The 13,973-nt window shown below is 29.5% G+C and overlaps 2 protein-coding genes across 2 annotated transcripts; both read right to left on the reverse strand.

The window, feature by feature from the left end:
- Positions 1 to 2,602: 2,602 nt before the first annotated feature.
- LOC123886574 (dihydroflavonol 4-reductase-like) lies at positions 2,603 to 5,485 on the reverse strand. Its single transcript, XM_045935880.1, has 6 exons — positions 5,102 to 5,485; positions 4,816 to 4,985; positions 4,528 to 4,722; positions 4,222 to 4,381; positions 3,512 to 3,704; positions 2,603 to 2,974 (listed from the first exon to the last, which is right to left on the reverse strand). The coding sequence occupies exons 1-6, from the start codon at positions 5,217 to 5,219 to the stop codon at positions 2,791 to 2,793; spliced, it is 1,020 nt and encodes a 339-aa protein (XP_045791836.1). The 5' UTR covers positions 5,220 to 5,485; the 3' UTR covers positions 2,603 to 2,790.
- A 2,399-nt stretch (positions 5,486 to 7,884) lies between these two features.
- On the reverse strand, positions 7,885 to 11,136 carry LOC123886567 (dihydroflavonol 4-reductase). Its single transcript, XM_045935873.1, has 6 exons — positions 10,929 to 11,136; positions 10,620 to 10,789; positions 9,182 to 9,376; positions 8,772 to 8,931; positions 8,446 to 8,638; positions 7,885 to 8,316 (listed from the first exon to the last, which is right to left on the reverse strand). Exons 1-6 carry the CDS (start codon positions 11,044 to 11,046, stop codon positions 8,094 to 8,096), a joined length of 1,059 nt encoding a protein of 352 aa, XP_045791829.1. The 5' UTR covers positions 11,047 to 11,136; the 3' UTR covers positions 7,885 to 8,093.
- Between the last annotated feature and the right edge of the window lie 2,837 nt (positions 11,137 to 13,973).

The raw sequence follows: 13,973 nt of genomic DNA on the forward strand, positions 1-13,973 counted from the left end.
TATATAAAGTACATTATTAATAAAAATAAATAATTATTTTTAAAATAAAAATAATTAATTAATATTTTTATCATGTACTCCGTATTTAAATTTAAAAGTCCTAAAGTCCTAACATGATAATTTGTCATGTCATTGAAGTTTACGACAGGATAAAGAAAGGAAATTAGCTAACCCCGAGCAATTATTTCAAGGGAAATGGACAACCAAGAGAGAGGAAGAATATATGTTTTCTCTTTAGGCTCCTTAGAGTTCTTTTTCACTCTCTGGATTTTACTTTTTCGTCCTTCAATAAAAATTTCGATTTCTATGAATCGAATTTTTTTTGTCTTAAAAAAAAATTCGGTTTCTGTTAACCGAAATATTCATGAATTTGAACTAGAAAAAACTTCGGTTTCTGCGAACCGAAATTTATATCAAGGACAAAATTAAAATATTTAGGGGTATAAAAGATACATCGGGGGCTCGAAGAGAAAACATCGGAAGAATAAGGTCCATAATTTGTTTGCATTTCAATTTTAATTTCATAATCCAGCCCATCCCTTTGCATGCACTCGTTTCCCTTGCATGAACTCAAAATGGAAAGGCCAAATGATCAAGAACACTAAAATTGATTAAAAGATGATTTGATTAGACGCAAAAAAGATTAAAAAAAAAATGATGATTGAGTTTGAGTAGATTTATTATTCAAACACGAATACAACACACATACATGTATAATACAACACAAAAATACATACATTTTAGGTGATTTTTTTTTGGGGCAAGAATGCTCTCCTTTTCTCAAAAGTAATAAAAGACACACATTCTAAAAATTAGTGACATTAATTAAATAATTATACACCAAAATTAAGTAATGATGCTATCCAAATAGAACTGGAATTTTGTCAAAACAAATATTACAATAGTATTACATGTGAGAGTGATTGTTTGGAAGCTGTTGAATTGGTTAATGTTGGACAAGATAATACCTTACAAATTTATGCTCCAGACATCCGTCATATTATTGATGGTTTGCACATGATTGATAGCACTACACTAGTGCATGTTCTTAGGGAACAAAATATATGTGCAGATTTTAGTAAAGGAGGAATCACATTCGAGGTGTTCTTCCTACTAAAATTGGTTATCGCTTAACTTAGAGTCTCTCATTTTAAGATATAAATTGAAACTTAGTTTCTATTTTTTCTTTTTGTCCGTTATTTTGTGACAAAAAAAATTCCGTTTATTTTAAGAAATGAAAATGATCTCAACTTCTTTTATGACTATTCCTTTAAAAAAAACTTAAAATTTATAACTCTTTCTCGGGTGAATTTTTTTGTAAACTTTATATTCTTAAGATTTTATCTCTTAATAATGTGAGCCTGGCTTTCTCAATAAAATAAAATGCAAGAGTAAATTTAGAAGCATAGCTCTTATATATGTATTAAAAGATAACTTTCCTCATAAACATGGATATTATGATCAACAATTCATAAAACATAAACCTTATCTTTTATATTATAAGCTTGTATACACAAGCAAACTCTAAACCCTAATTTATTTTCTCTATTTTCCCTCCATTTTATCTTGCAATTTTTATTAAAAAATAATACAATTTTGTCTTGAATAAGATTCGAACCCGCAACCCTTTAGTGCAAGGCAATATTTCCAACCACTATGGCAAGTATACCAATTGTGATTAAAATTATGTGCAATAATTGATAAGCACCATCAATTTTAAAAGTATATCATATCAAAATTATTGTTGACTATATTATTCATCACGAAATATTTTTATGTCTTTCCTGATCAATGATTTTTTTTCTACCGGATCATAAATTTAGAGAATAATTATCATGTGAGATTTAGAAAGTTATTATCATATGTAATTTGGAAAGTTATTATGAAACTCAATTTTGCTAAATCAATTTTTTTTTGCAATACAACCAAACACAACCATAGTCATGTCACTAATCACATTCATTATTTTGATTTTAACATTGCAGATTTAATATTAACCGATGATCAATTGATACAATATGCACTAGCAGACCAATTGTGATTTAAACTATGTCCACAAAGTGTTAAGCTCCATCAACTTTCATAGGAAAGATTTCATACGACAATTAAGCACCATCAATTTTCATTGCACAATTTAAACAATTAAAAACCGATAATCTCATATATTATAAGCTTGCTAACATAAGCTAACCCTAAACCAAATTTTTTCCTCTCTCATTTTCTCTTTCTTTTTATTGCAGCTTTATATTAACAAAATACAGATTTGTCATTGAACATGCATCCCTTACTTACAATAAAACCTTTCAACCGCTAAAACATGTTCTTCAATTATGAAAGAATTTAGGAATCCTAATATGTTAACCCTGTTTTCAATAAATTTGAACGGCGGAATTAATCACAATTTTTATTTATTTATGGATATCTACTTAATTTTATGTTCTTGATTATGTCTTTAATTTTTTTTTAACCTTTAATTATCATCAATTTTTTAACCTTTAGTTATCAGTAATTTTTTTTAATAAGTAAACAAAACGATGGGGTTCCAAAATTTTTTAAAAAATATATAAAATATAAAATAAGCACATAAACAAATATAGAATAATTAGTCCATGAAATTTCTTATACTACTCTTATTGAAAATACTCTTAGAATTTTTGTATTTTATTTTTTATTGTTACATATTACACCCAATTAGACTCATGCACCGCATGAGTCAAAGTTCTAGTTTAATATGAAAAAGAAAAAGTAGAAAATAAATTAATCAATCTGAGACACAAAGTACTATTTAATTTATTCCTTCTTGGTACCATTGGCTGGATTCTCCACAGCTTTAGGAAGAAGCCCTTTTTCTCTACAAGTTTCTACAGCTTCTGTGAACATGTCTTCTAAGCTGTACTTAAATTTGAAGCCCAAATCTGTGATCTTCTTTGAACAAAATTTAATAATTTCCAATTCATCTGAGATTCCATTGAATCTAAAAATCAAATGAACAAAATTAGAACAACAAATATTTTATCAATTGTATCTTATTTTTCTAAGTGAACAATAATCAATTACTTTTCTGTAGCTCATCTCATCTAAGCTCTTTTAAATTATATTTTAAATTTTTCCTTGTATTTATTATTTTTTAAATATACAAATTATTAATTTATCTTAAGAAATTAGAAGTCGTGTTATACAAAATAATCCTCTTCACAAAACTCTATAAACAAAATATCTTAGAAACATTTATATACGAAACAGATACCTTAAATATGAATTTACTTTCTTTAGTATGCATGAAATATGTAATTTTTTACTTTCCCCTAATTAAGAAGAGAAATTTCTCCGCAAGTTAGTAATTATATACTATTAACAACTCTATTCGCATCAAACTCAACTTAATTTTTTACTTTCCGCTGATGCTATAAGAACTAGTGTTCCTCGATTAATTACTATGTAATTCTTCTTTTTAGGTTTTTTCAGCCCTCCATTTAATAAAAAAATCTTATAAGAAATTGGAAAATCTTACTTTGTAGGGACATTGAACTCTGGATGTTTTTCTTTAATAAGTTTTGCAACTTCATGAATGGTTGCCTCATGTGAACAGCAAATGTATCTCCCTTGAGCTTTTGGATTCTCAAACAGAAATATATGAGCAAGACAAAGGTCATCTAAATGGACGTATTGCCCTTGCTTTATGATTGAGTAATGTGCCTCATTTCCTGCAATATAATCAGTGGCCCAATTATATAATCAGTGGCCCAATTATATAGTATCATTATTTTGTTTTTTTAGGCCAGTGGCTAAAAATTTCACTCTTAAGGTAAATAAGTGAAGTATTCGGGGTTCGATTCCCAACCCCTACATATAAAATATTGTGTCTTTACCAACTGAGTTAAACTCACATGGACATAATATAGTATAATAAGGATGTTCAAAATTCAAAAAATAAAGTGTCATTATAATAAGGTTTTTTAGGTTTAAATATTATTTTGTCCTTCTACTAAAAAACTAAAAAAATAATTTTTTTTACAGTCTTAGATGAAGTGGTAATCTACTGAAATTAAACTCACATATAATTGTGAGATCCCGGGTTCGAACCTGGGTCACGACGTCCGACCTAACAATATTGGCATTTTTGTCAGTTGAGCTAGGACTTATGGAAAAAAAATAATTATTTTATCCTACAAATATTTTACTCTTTTGAGGTTAAAAACTTATTTAGTCCTATGTATGCACCTGTGATAAGGGAAAGTGCAGTGATTAAACTAGGTGGCATTGAGGCCATAAGAAAGGGGCCAACAACAAGAGGTGGAATGATGGAGACAAAGTCTATGTTGTGCTCTTTCGAATACTTCCAAGCTTCTTGCTCTGCTAGGGTCTTTGAAACAAAATACATCTACAAAAATAAAATGGATGAAGTAATAACATTATTTCATAGAATAACCTTTATTAAAAAAAACTCACTAAATATTAAATATTTTCTTTTGTTATTAAAAATAAATAAGCTAACTATAAAAGATGATTGAGTAATTAATTACTAACCCAACCGGTCATCTTGACTCTACGGCAAAAGTCAACGTCACTCCAATCAGTTTCATCTATAACATGCTTTAGATGCTCAGTAACGTCCAGAGTTCCAGCCGATGATGTGAAAATCAATCTTCTAATTGTTTTTGTCTTCTCACATGCTTTTAGTATGTCTATTAATCCGTTTACGGTAGGCTTTATCATTTCCTTCTGTACTTTTAAATAATTTCCAATTATATTAGGTAAAAATTAACAAATAAGAATCTTGTTAATTGCTAATAAGTAAAAAATTAATAAATATACCTCAGGGTCCTTGGATTCAAAATCCATTGGTGTAGCAACATGAAAAACTCCTGTGCACCCTTTAATTGCTTCATCAAAACTCCCCTCTTTATCAAGATCAGCCTTCCAAAGAGACAATTTGCTATTTGCACCCGGCAGTTCCAACAAATGTTTCACCTTCTTCATGTTATCTGCATTTTTAACTTAATTAGTGTTATATTATTTTGATTTGATGGTAGTACATAGGGAATTCATTAATTTAAGCATCATCAACATGAAAAATGATGCAACATTTTGAAAATAGAACCTGGATCACGAATAGTGGCTCGAACAGTGTAACCACGCTCCATAAGTCTCATAACAAGCCACGATCCGATGAAACCTGAAGCTCCGGTAACACAAACTGTTTCCGACTCCGAACCCATGTCTATTTTCAGTGCACTTCTCTTCTCTTTTTTCCTTTTCAATTTAGCTTGAAATTTGAATGGAAGACAATGTATAGATATATGTGGTGGGTGCTTCTATTTATATATATAGATAAAAGAAACTCTGAGTAAGTGGTAACAAATTTTGTATATACTAAGAGGAATGTTATTATCTAAGGAAAATTTGAAATATTTAAACTTTTAATCAAACATCAACAAATTATTTTCTCAACAAATCGAGTAACGATCCTTTCATTTCTTAACATACTACAATTACTAAAGTTTTGATGTATAAATATTGAGTTGGGATCATCTCCATTTCTAATTATTTTCATTTTTTCTATTACCAATTTTTTTAAATATTTTAGGATGCATAAAAGTAATTTCACCTCATTTAATGTCACACTTTTGTATTTATATTTTCAAAACTATATAGTAATGAAAGAAATGAAAGTAATTGGAAATGGAGAGGATCCCAATTTTATTTTATTTTTTTGATAAAGCAGGGGTCCAACTTATAAATATTCAAATAATGTCAACAATTCTTAAAAAATGTGCATTTATATTATTGATTTATTTCAAAACTTAATAGTAATGGACAACTTCATTTCTTTTAGGAAATGGAGACGATCCATACTCCAACAAATCTGATATTTGGACACTCATATTATACTTCATTTACATAAACTAAGTAAGTGATTAATGAATTCTACCAAAAAATAAATTGTTTGTAGAACTCAAATTTAATTTTTTGTCAAACTTTATTTAAAATCCGAAGGCTAACGGTAAAAAAAAATCGACCAATCTAAATCTTAAAAGAGAAAAAAAAAAGATCATTATAAAAAAAAAATAAAAAAATAGATAGAATATTGCAATAAATGTGCATAGATCGATGATACGATATAAATGAAGAGATGAGAAGCAAGTGAAATGTTGAATTGTTTAATGAATGTTTGAGAGTTCTTCAAAAAAGTTTAATACTAATTTTTATTTTGTTTGAATTTTGAATTTAAATTTTAGAAGAAGAGACCCTCATCTTGTTAGCTAAATATTTATTAATATATTCTTCGGTCATATTGTGTATTTATCTAAACTAAATTTAAGACCTAAAATCCTTACTTGAGTCGTTGGAGGCCAGCACTGTTTTATTTTTTTTCTTCTATCTCAAATATGCATGATTGAATTCATTTTTAATAAATTAATATATTGAGAAAATATAATATTCCCAATATAGTTTTTGGATTTGGTAGTATTTACTAGTCACGCATATCATATTCAACGCACGTGATCACTTGCCGCTACGGTGTACTGTTAGATGAAGTCAAGAGCTGGTAAGTGGGAGCTTACTAACTACTCTCTTGCGTAATGCAACTCTCACGAGTCACGACTTCACGTTAGTGTATTAGGTATCGTTTGTACTGACTTTTTTTTCTTCTTATTTAGAATTTATGCAAACAACTTAACAATTTTTATATATTATAATAAGTTTGTCAAGGTAGTTTATGATAAAATAACTTATAAAATTACAATTTTTACTAGTGTGAACTTATAAAATAACATAAAATTTAATTTATATTGCATAAGCTATTTGCATAAGTTCAAAAAAAGCTAGGCCAAACGGACCCTTAGACTACTTTTTATTTTTTGACAAAAATGTAATAGACTACTTTTAATTTTGCAGTACATTTTAAATTTGATGGAGTTTGAAAATAAAGTATACTATCCGGTCAAAATCCAGAGTTTAAACATACTACTCATACCATTCCAAATTTTTAGCACCAAAAAAAAAACACTATATTTTTTTTATTTTATTTAGATATTATTTATTTATATATAAGTATTAAAAATATAATTTTATATTATTTAACACATGTGATCAAATAAAATATTGAGACTGAACATTCTATAAGCTCTCTTTAGAATTCTCCAAATCTAGTTGAAAACAATGAAAATGAAGATGATCATTTTGATGAAGTGGAATGTTTTGAATTTTGATGATGTAAACTAAGTGAGTCAGCCCACTTTATCATCTCTAAATAACATGTATAAATATATTGAAAAAAAATATTGAAGGTTAGATTTTGATTATTTTGTTAGGCATAATGTAGCATTCAAATAGACTCCCAATCCACTTAAATTAATCAAACTACACTATTAGAAACATTCTTGGGATAAACTCACTCACCGCGTTATTTTAGGATAAACTCTCTCAAATTTGATGATTGTTTTTTTTGCTCACACAAAAAAATACACTATAATATCTCTCGGTACGTTAGATTTACATTATCAGGAAATATCTTTCAATAGATAGAGTTTTGCAATCCAAAAAGATTTAGAGGCGTAGCTTATTGCTCGTTTACCTTTTATTCATATGTAATTATTATAATTATAATATATCTATGATAATTCATAGAGGTAAACAGCGGAATTCTGATCAATTTTAGGGGAGTAAAGGACAACCATGTTCAAATTTTGTCGTTGTAATTTTTATTTTGTGCCTTTGAAGTCAACTTTATGTGAATGCTTAGTCCAAAAAAAACATATTAGGACGTTTTTTTTTAGTCTTAAACACATGAATAAAAACTTTTAAAAGACAACATGGGCTTTTGGGCTAGCATTGAAATTCTCAATCAAGAACAAATGAAGAAAAACAAGATCCTAAAGCCATCACACACATGAAGACCCAAAGTCTATTTATTTAAAGATCTACTTTTATTCTTCACTACTTTCTTAAATATCACACTCCTTAGATAAGGAAAAACATCGTTTATTTCGCGTTTGGATGAATATTTCGGACAAAACGATGTTCTTTTCCATCTAAGGGTAAATTCTGACAAGGTGAATTTTAAGAATTAGGGCAAAAGAAGCTCCTATTTATTCATGAGTAGTGACTCCAAGGGGAGCTTCAACAAATTTAGGAGCTTCAATAGATTTAGGAGCAGCTTCAACAAATTTAGGAAGAAATCCTTTTCCTCTGCATGTGTCAATTGCTTCGGTGTACATATCCTCCAAGCCATATTTAAACTCGAATCCCAAGTCTTTGATCTTCTTTGAAGAAAATCTAACAAGCTCCAATTGATCAGGAATATTTTTGAACCTAAAAATTAAATTTGAAAATATTGTTAGGAAGTAAATTTGCACTTAAATTTTTCACAATTGACTCTACTATATTAATTTACATTTCAATTATCAATGATATTTAAAGTAGCTAGAATGAAATTCTTACTTTGTGGGAACATTGTACTCTGGATACTTTGCATTGATCAATTTTGCAATGTCATGAATATTAGCTTCACATGCACAACATATATACCTCCCTTCTACTTCCAAATGTTCAAACAAGAATATGTGGGCTTCACAAAGATCATCCAAATGGACAAATTGACCTTGCTTTATGATCGAATAATGGCCCTCGTTTCCTGCCAATTTATTTAAAAACAAGTTAAACATTTCATCGTCATGTAAGTGTTGGTTTAGGGTTTATGATTCGGTAGTAAAATTTTGACATTTTAATTTTAAGGGACGAAATTCGAATCTTTCGAGAATGTGTACCGGTGATAGGGGAAAGGGCGGTGATTAGGCTAGGTGGCATAGATGGACTAAGAAAGGGACCAACAACAAGTGGTGGAATGATTGTGATGAAGTCCATGTTGTGCTCTTTGGCAAATTTCCATGCTTCTTGCTCCGCAAGTGTCTTAGAAACAAAATACATCTAAACAAAATTTAAACAAGTAAAATCATTAGTAATTGGTAGTGATTATGATGTAACTTCAATTATAAACTTCTTTGACATGGAAAAAAGTTATTAAAAAAAATTTATTATTGTAAAAAAATTATTATTTAATCATCATCGATTCAAACCACAATTTTAAACCATCAGATGGTGAACAACCTAACTATGAATTAGGTAAACATTTCAAGTGCTTTGAAAGAGAGTGCGTTATTGAAAATAAATTTCTAACCCATCCAGTCATCTTTACTCTCCGGCAAAACTCAACGTCACTCCAACAACTCTCGTCCCATGAGGACTTTTGATTTTCAGTAACATTGACGGTTCCGGCCGATGATGTGAAAACCAATCTACGGACAGTTTTGGCCTTGAGGCATGCTTTCATGATGTCAAGGACTCCATTTATGGTAGGCTTGATCACTTCATTCTGCAATTCAAGTCAAATTTCAAACAATATCAAACTCAATTAATTTCCCTCTACATTGCATTTCAAGATTTTCCTAACTAACTTTCAATATTAAATTATTAATTATCTTTATTTTTCTACCAAAAGGCATCACTAGTCAGGGTCGTGGGAAAATTCAAGAAATTTACATATTGTTATAGCTACCTATATAGGTTGCATGACTAGAAATTAGAATGTTAGCTAGGTTTGCGATTGCGACTATACATTTCATTAGTTTTGGTCACACATCAACAATAAGTTGTCGACATGAAACTTTTCTAGGTGTAAAATTCATTTTTTTAATGAATGGTTATACTTTTTATATTTTTAGAATAAATTATTCCTTTTTAGAGAATCATATTTTTTTATTCGTAAAAGAATAATTTTTTTAAATACCATTATGTTGGATTAATGGTGAATAACGGCTAAAAAGGAACCAATTCATACATTTAATGGTAATTATCAATGTGGTAATGGGATGGTTACAAAAATTATAATGTAATACACATATTTTTGCTCTTTCTGCTTTACCGTCGTTTTCATTAAGAAACTTTTGCTCCTTATTTTTTTTTTTCCTTTTGAAAAAAATTAACTTGGCGAATCTTCTACTTTGGTCACAACCTATATGTCTTGTTGATGTGGCTGATCCGCACAAAGTTGCATTTTTTGTACTGAAAAACTCGAATTGTTCTTGAACTTTATAAAATCATTGAGTATTTTTACTCTAGAGGACAATGTTTGTCCGAAACAAAATAACAAAATTATATTAGTGACTAATATCAGCGTCATCCGTTATTTCTATCAAATACCGAGTTGAATATTTGACCACTATTTCAATTTCAAGAAAAAATATATATAAGTTTGTAATTTTGTGATGCTCTTATGTTATTTGCTACACATATGTGGTGTAGTAGTTAATTCCATCAAGTCATTCTCTAAATATGTAGGAAATAAGAATTTTTATGAAACAAGGCAAGGTCAAGCCTCTTTCACTCCTACTAAATAATAAGTCATTTATTATTTATATTTTTTAGGAAAGTTCAATATAAGTTATTTCTTATTTTTATTTTTAGGAAAGTTCAATATATGGTCCCATGGATCATGTATATACCAAAATAAAAAAGTAAATAATTAGAAAAATAGAATTTATAAAACTTTGTGGTATGTGTGTCAAGTGTGAAATTGATAGATGCCTAAAAACTTGTATATATGTAGATAGATATACCTCAGGGTCCTTGGATTCAAAATCCATTGGTGTAGCAACATGAAAAACTCCTGTGCACCCTTTAATTGCTTCATCAAAACTCCCCTCTTTATCAAGATCAGCCTTCCAAAGAGACAATTTGCTATTTGCACCCGGCAGTTCCAACAAATGTTTCACTTTCTTCATGTTATCTGCATACCAAAATGTGAGCATAAAAATTTTCCTTAGATAAATTTTCAAATCCTTTGTTACATTTGTTAGAATAATGTTTTTTTAGGTATAAAACATGTGAATTGACTTAGGCATTAAAAAGAAGGGAAGAAAATGGACCTGGGTCGCGAACAGTGGCTCTAACTGTGTAACCACGCTCGATGAGTCTCATGACCAACCATGAACCAATGAAGCCTGCAGCTCCCGTAACGCAAACAGTTTCGGACAAAGAACCCATTGTTTTGTTTCTATGATTTTAATGCCTAGTCTTTTTTTTTTGCTCTTTGCTCTTTGATTTTGGTTGGCCTTTGAAGGTGGAATGGAGACAATATGTGAATTGGTGATGCTTTTGTAGAAAAAGTTTTTGTGCTACATTCCAAACAAAGAAGTACAAGATGGGGATATGTATGGCCTACAAATTTATGAAAGGTATGACCTTCACCTGCCAATCAACAAATTTTTTACATGAACTAATATTAAATATTGGAATGTAAGACACAACTACATTTTCTCACAAAAGACAAAGAAGAAAAGAGGAAGGTAAGATCAAAGAAAATTGATTGTTAGATTAAGTAACGTAGCTGTGCAATATTTTACACGAGTTACACATTTGTCTCTATCTATAAATCTATACGATAATGATATATTGGTTCGTTTTAACATCGGTACATAACTTACTTAATGATGTGATAACATTTTTGAGTTTATATTTATTTATAACGTATAGGAGTTTAGTAGAGAAATATTGTCAACATCTAACTCGAAAACAGAAGAAACTGTACAAGAACAAAACGGATCCATTGAAGAAAATGTTGCTAGTTATATTTTTCCGAAAAAAGATATTGATGACGAGAATAATCTCTTCACATTTGAAAAGATCTCTTTTCAATTATAAAAAATTAAATAGGCCGTTGCGAGATATATATATATATATATATATATATATGTGTGTGTGTGAAAGTGATGAAAAAGAACTAATATCATAATTTATGATATTTCTTTGTAAGTTCATTCTGTAATCACGTTTTCAAATACTTTTTCTTTATTGGAAATCGGTGTAAAATTTATTTACACTGATAATACATGACTCATTTATCTTATTAGACGACATTTAAAATATAATCTTTGTCTTGTCCTGTAGAATATGGTAAAAACTCTTTTTGATGTCGCAATCTTACCAAAACCCACTCATTCTCACCCCTCCTTGTGTTCATCGTGTAGTCAATCCTCACTACCTACAACCGAGGTTGACTACGTGATGACCACTCTATGTGGTGGTTAGGTTTTTACTTATCTCTACCACTCTCTCTCACCGCTTCATAAATAATTGTATAATTGTTTTGCTCTATCAATTTTTTTTAATATACGTAAAATTTGTGGTGGCTGTATTATTTCCTAATCTCCGGATAGAACGGGAGGGGCTGAAACCACTTGATATCATAACTGACCTCCGAACTAGATTAAACTTGTGGTGAAAGAAAAAAAATTCTCGAATTAAGACACTACTATTATTGGCAGTTTGTTGGTGAGACAAATTGGGTGCTTGATGGAGTTATATATGATTAGAAGGTGGAGGTGAACTATTGAAACTCTAAATCTAATTAATATGTTGGCAAATATTGCGGCATGAGTTAGATTCAGTTAAGATGTTTTTTGAGTCGTGTTAAACTCATCTTAGTACTTTATTGTTAGCTGATTTCTTGTGGATTACTACCTCTTATTGGATTTTGTATAATTTTGTTAGTATATTTTGAGCTTAAGCTCTCGTCGGTATAAAAACACAATTGTTTATTCATTTATTGGAATTTGTTCTATTTTTAATTTTTGGATTTTGTTAACATGTGTCAAAAAATAGGCTTAACTACACATTTGGTCTCTTACGTTTATTTTAGGTTTCAATTTGGTCCCTTACGTTTATTTTAAGTTTCAAGTTAGTCCTTTCCGTTAGTTTTGTCACTAACACCGTTTGAACAGTACACGTGTCAGTGTGTCCAAGTGCCACGTGTTAGTCCACGTATGCAAATTGACTGCCACATGTGACAAAATTGACGGAAAGGACCAACTTGAAATCTAAAATAAACGTAAGGGACCAAATTGAAACCTAAAATAAACGTAAGGGACCAAATGTATAGTTAAGCCCAAAAAATACATATAATAACCAACCCAAAAATCTAATTATTGTATCGAAAATTTAATAGTATTTTTTTTTTTTTTTTTTTTTTTGGGTCAAGTAGCCTAGTGGCTAGAAATTCCACCTTAAAGGCGGATAAGTGGAGTGTCCGGGGTTCGAACCCCGGCTCCTGCGTATATAACGCGATGTCCCGACCAATTGAGCTAAGCTCACGGGGACAATTTAATAGTATTTTAATTCTTGAAAAGCTAAATCATAATTTTTTTTAAAAAAAACTTCTATATTAAGTTGTTTATGTGTCTTTAAGACATACATTAATATTTGTTTTTTTTTTCTTCTTCTATGTTATAAGTACATAGGTGGCTTAAGTTTTAAATTTAAGGTATTATAAATAAACTTCTCGAGCAAATGTAATGTTTTTGTAAATAGATGTATTAATTAATTATAAAGAAAATACTAACATATATTCTAAAGGCACGTGATAAACAAGTTAATATAGAAATATTAATTTTAGAAGTTGTACACTCGACTTGTCAAAAATCAAATAACAATTTTACTTTTAAATTTCTTACCATGTGCTCTTAAGATAACCATTAGCAAGACCATGAGTGGTTCTAAGGCAGCAAGTCTGAGTAGTTGCTCGGACTCTCACCAAAATTATTCATATTTTTATGAGTTAATTTAGGAAAAAATTGAAATTTTAAAAATTAGTTTAAGGCAAAATTATTTTTTTTATATTAAAATATATGTTATATCACGTGAAATTTTGCTCAATCTCTTTAATAGCATGAGTATATTTATAAGGGGTCAAATAACCAGCTGCCTAACCCTTTGCTGTGTACCTATCCGTCGAGAGTGATGACCTTTACGTTGAGCACGTGACCCACCAAATGGTTTTTTTGGGTACACATCTTCTTCTTTTGGTACATACCATACCACTATCACCAAATGGTTTTGTTGTTTGGTGGTTATTACTTATCAATATTAAGATAAGAAAAATAATAACTGATTTGTCGTTAACCCACTCAATTGAT

Source organism: Trifolium pratense, linkage group LG1 (assembly GCF_020283565.1).
Source record: "Trifolium pratense cultivar HEN17-A07 linkage group LG1, ARS_RC_1.1, whole genome shotgun sequence".
Classification (NCBI taxonomy): domain Eukaryota; kingdom Viridiplantae; phylum Streptophyta; class Magnoliopsida; order Fabales; family Fabaceae; genus Trifolium; species Trifolium pratense.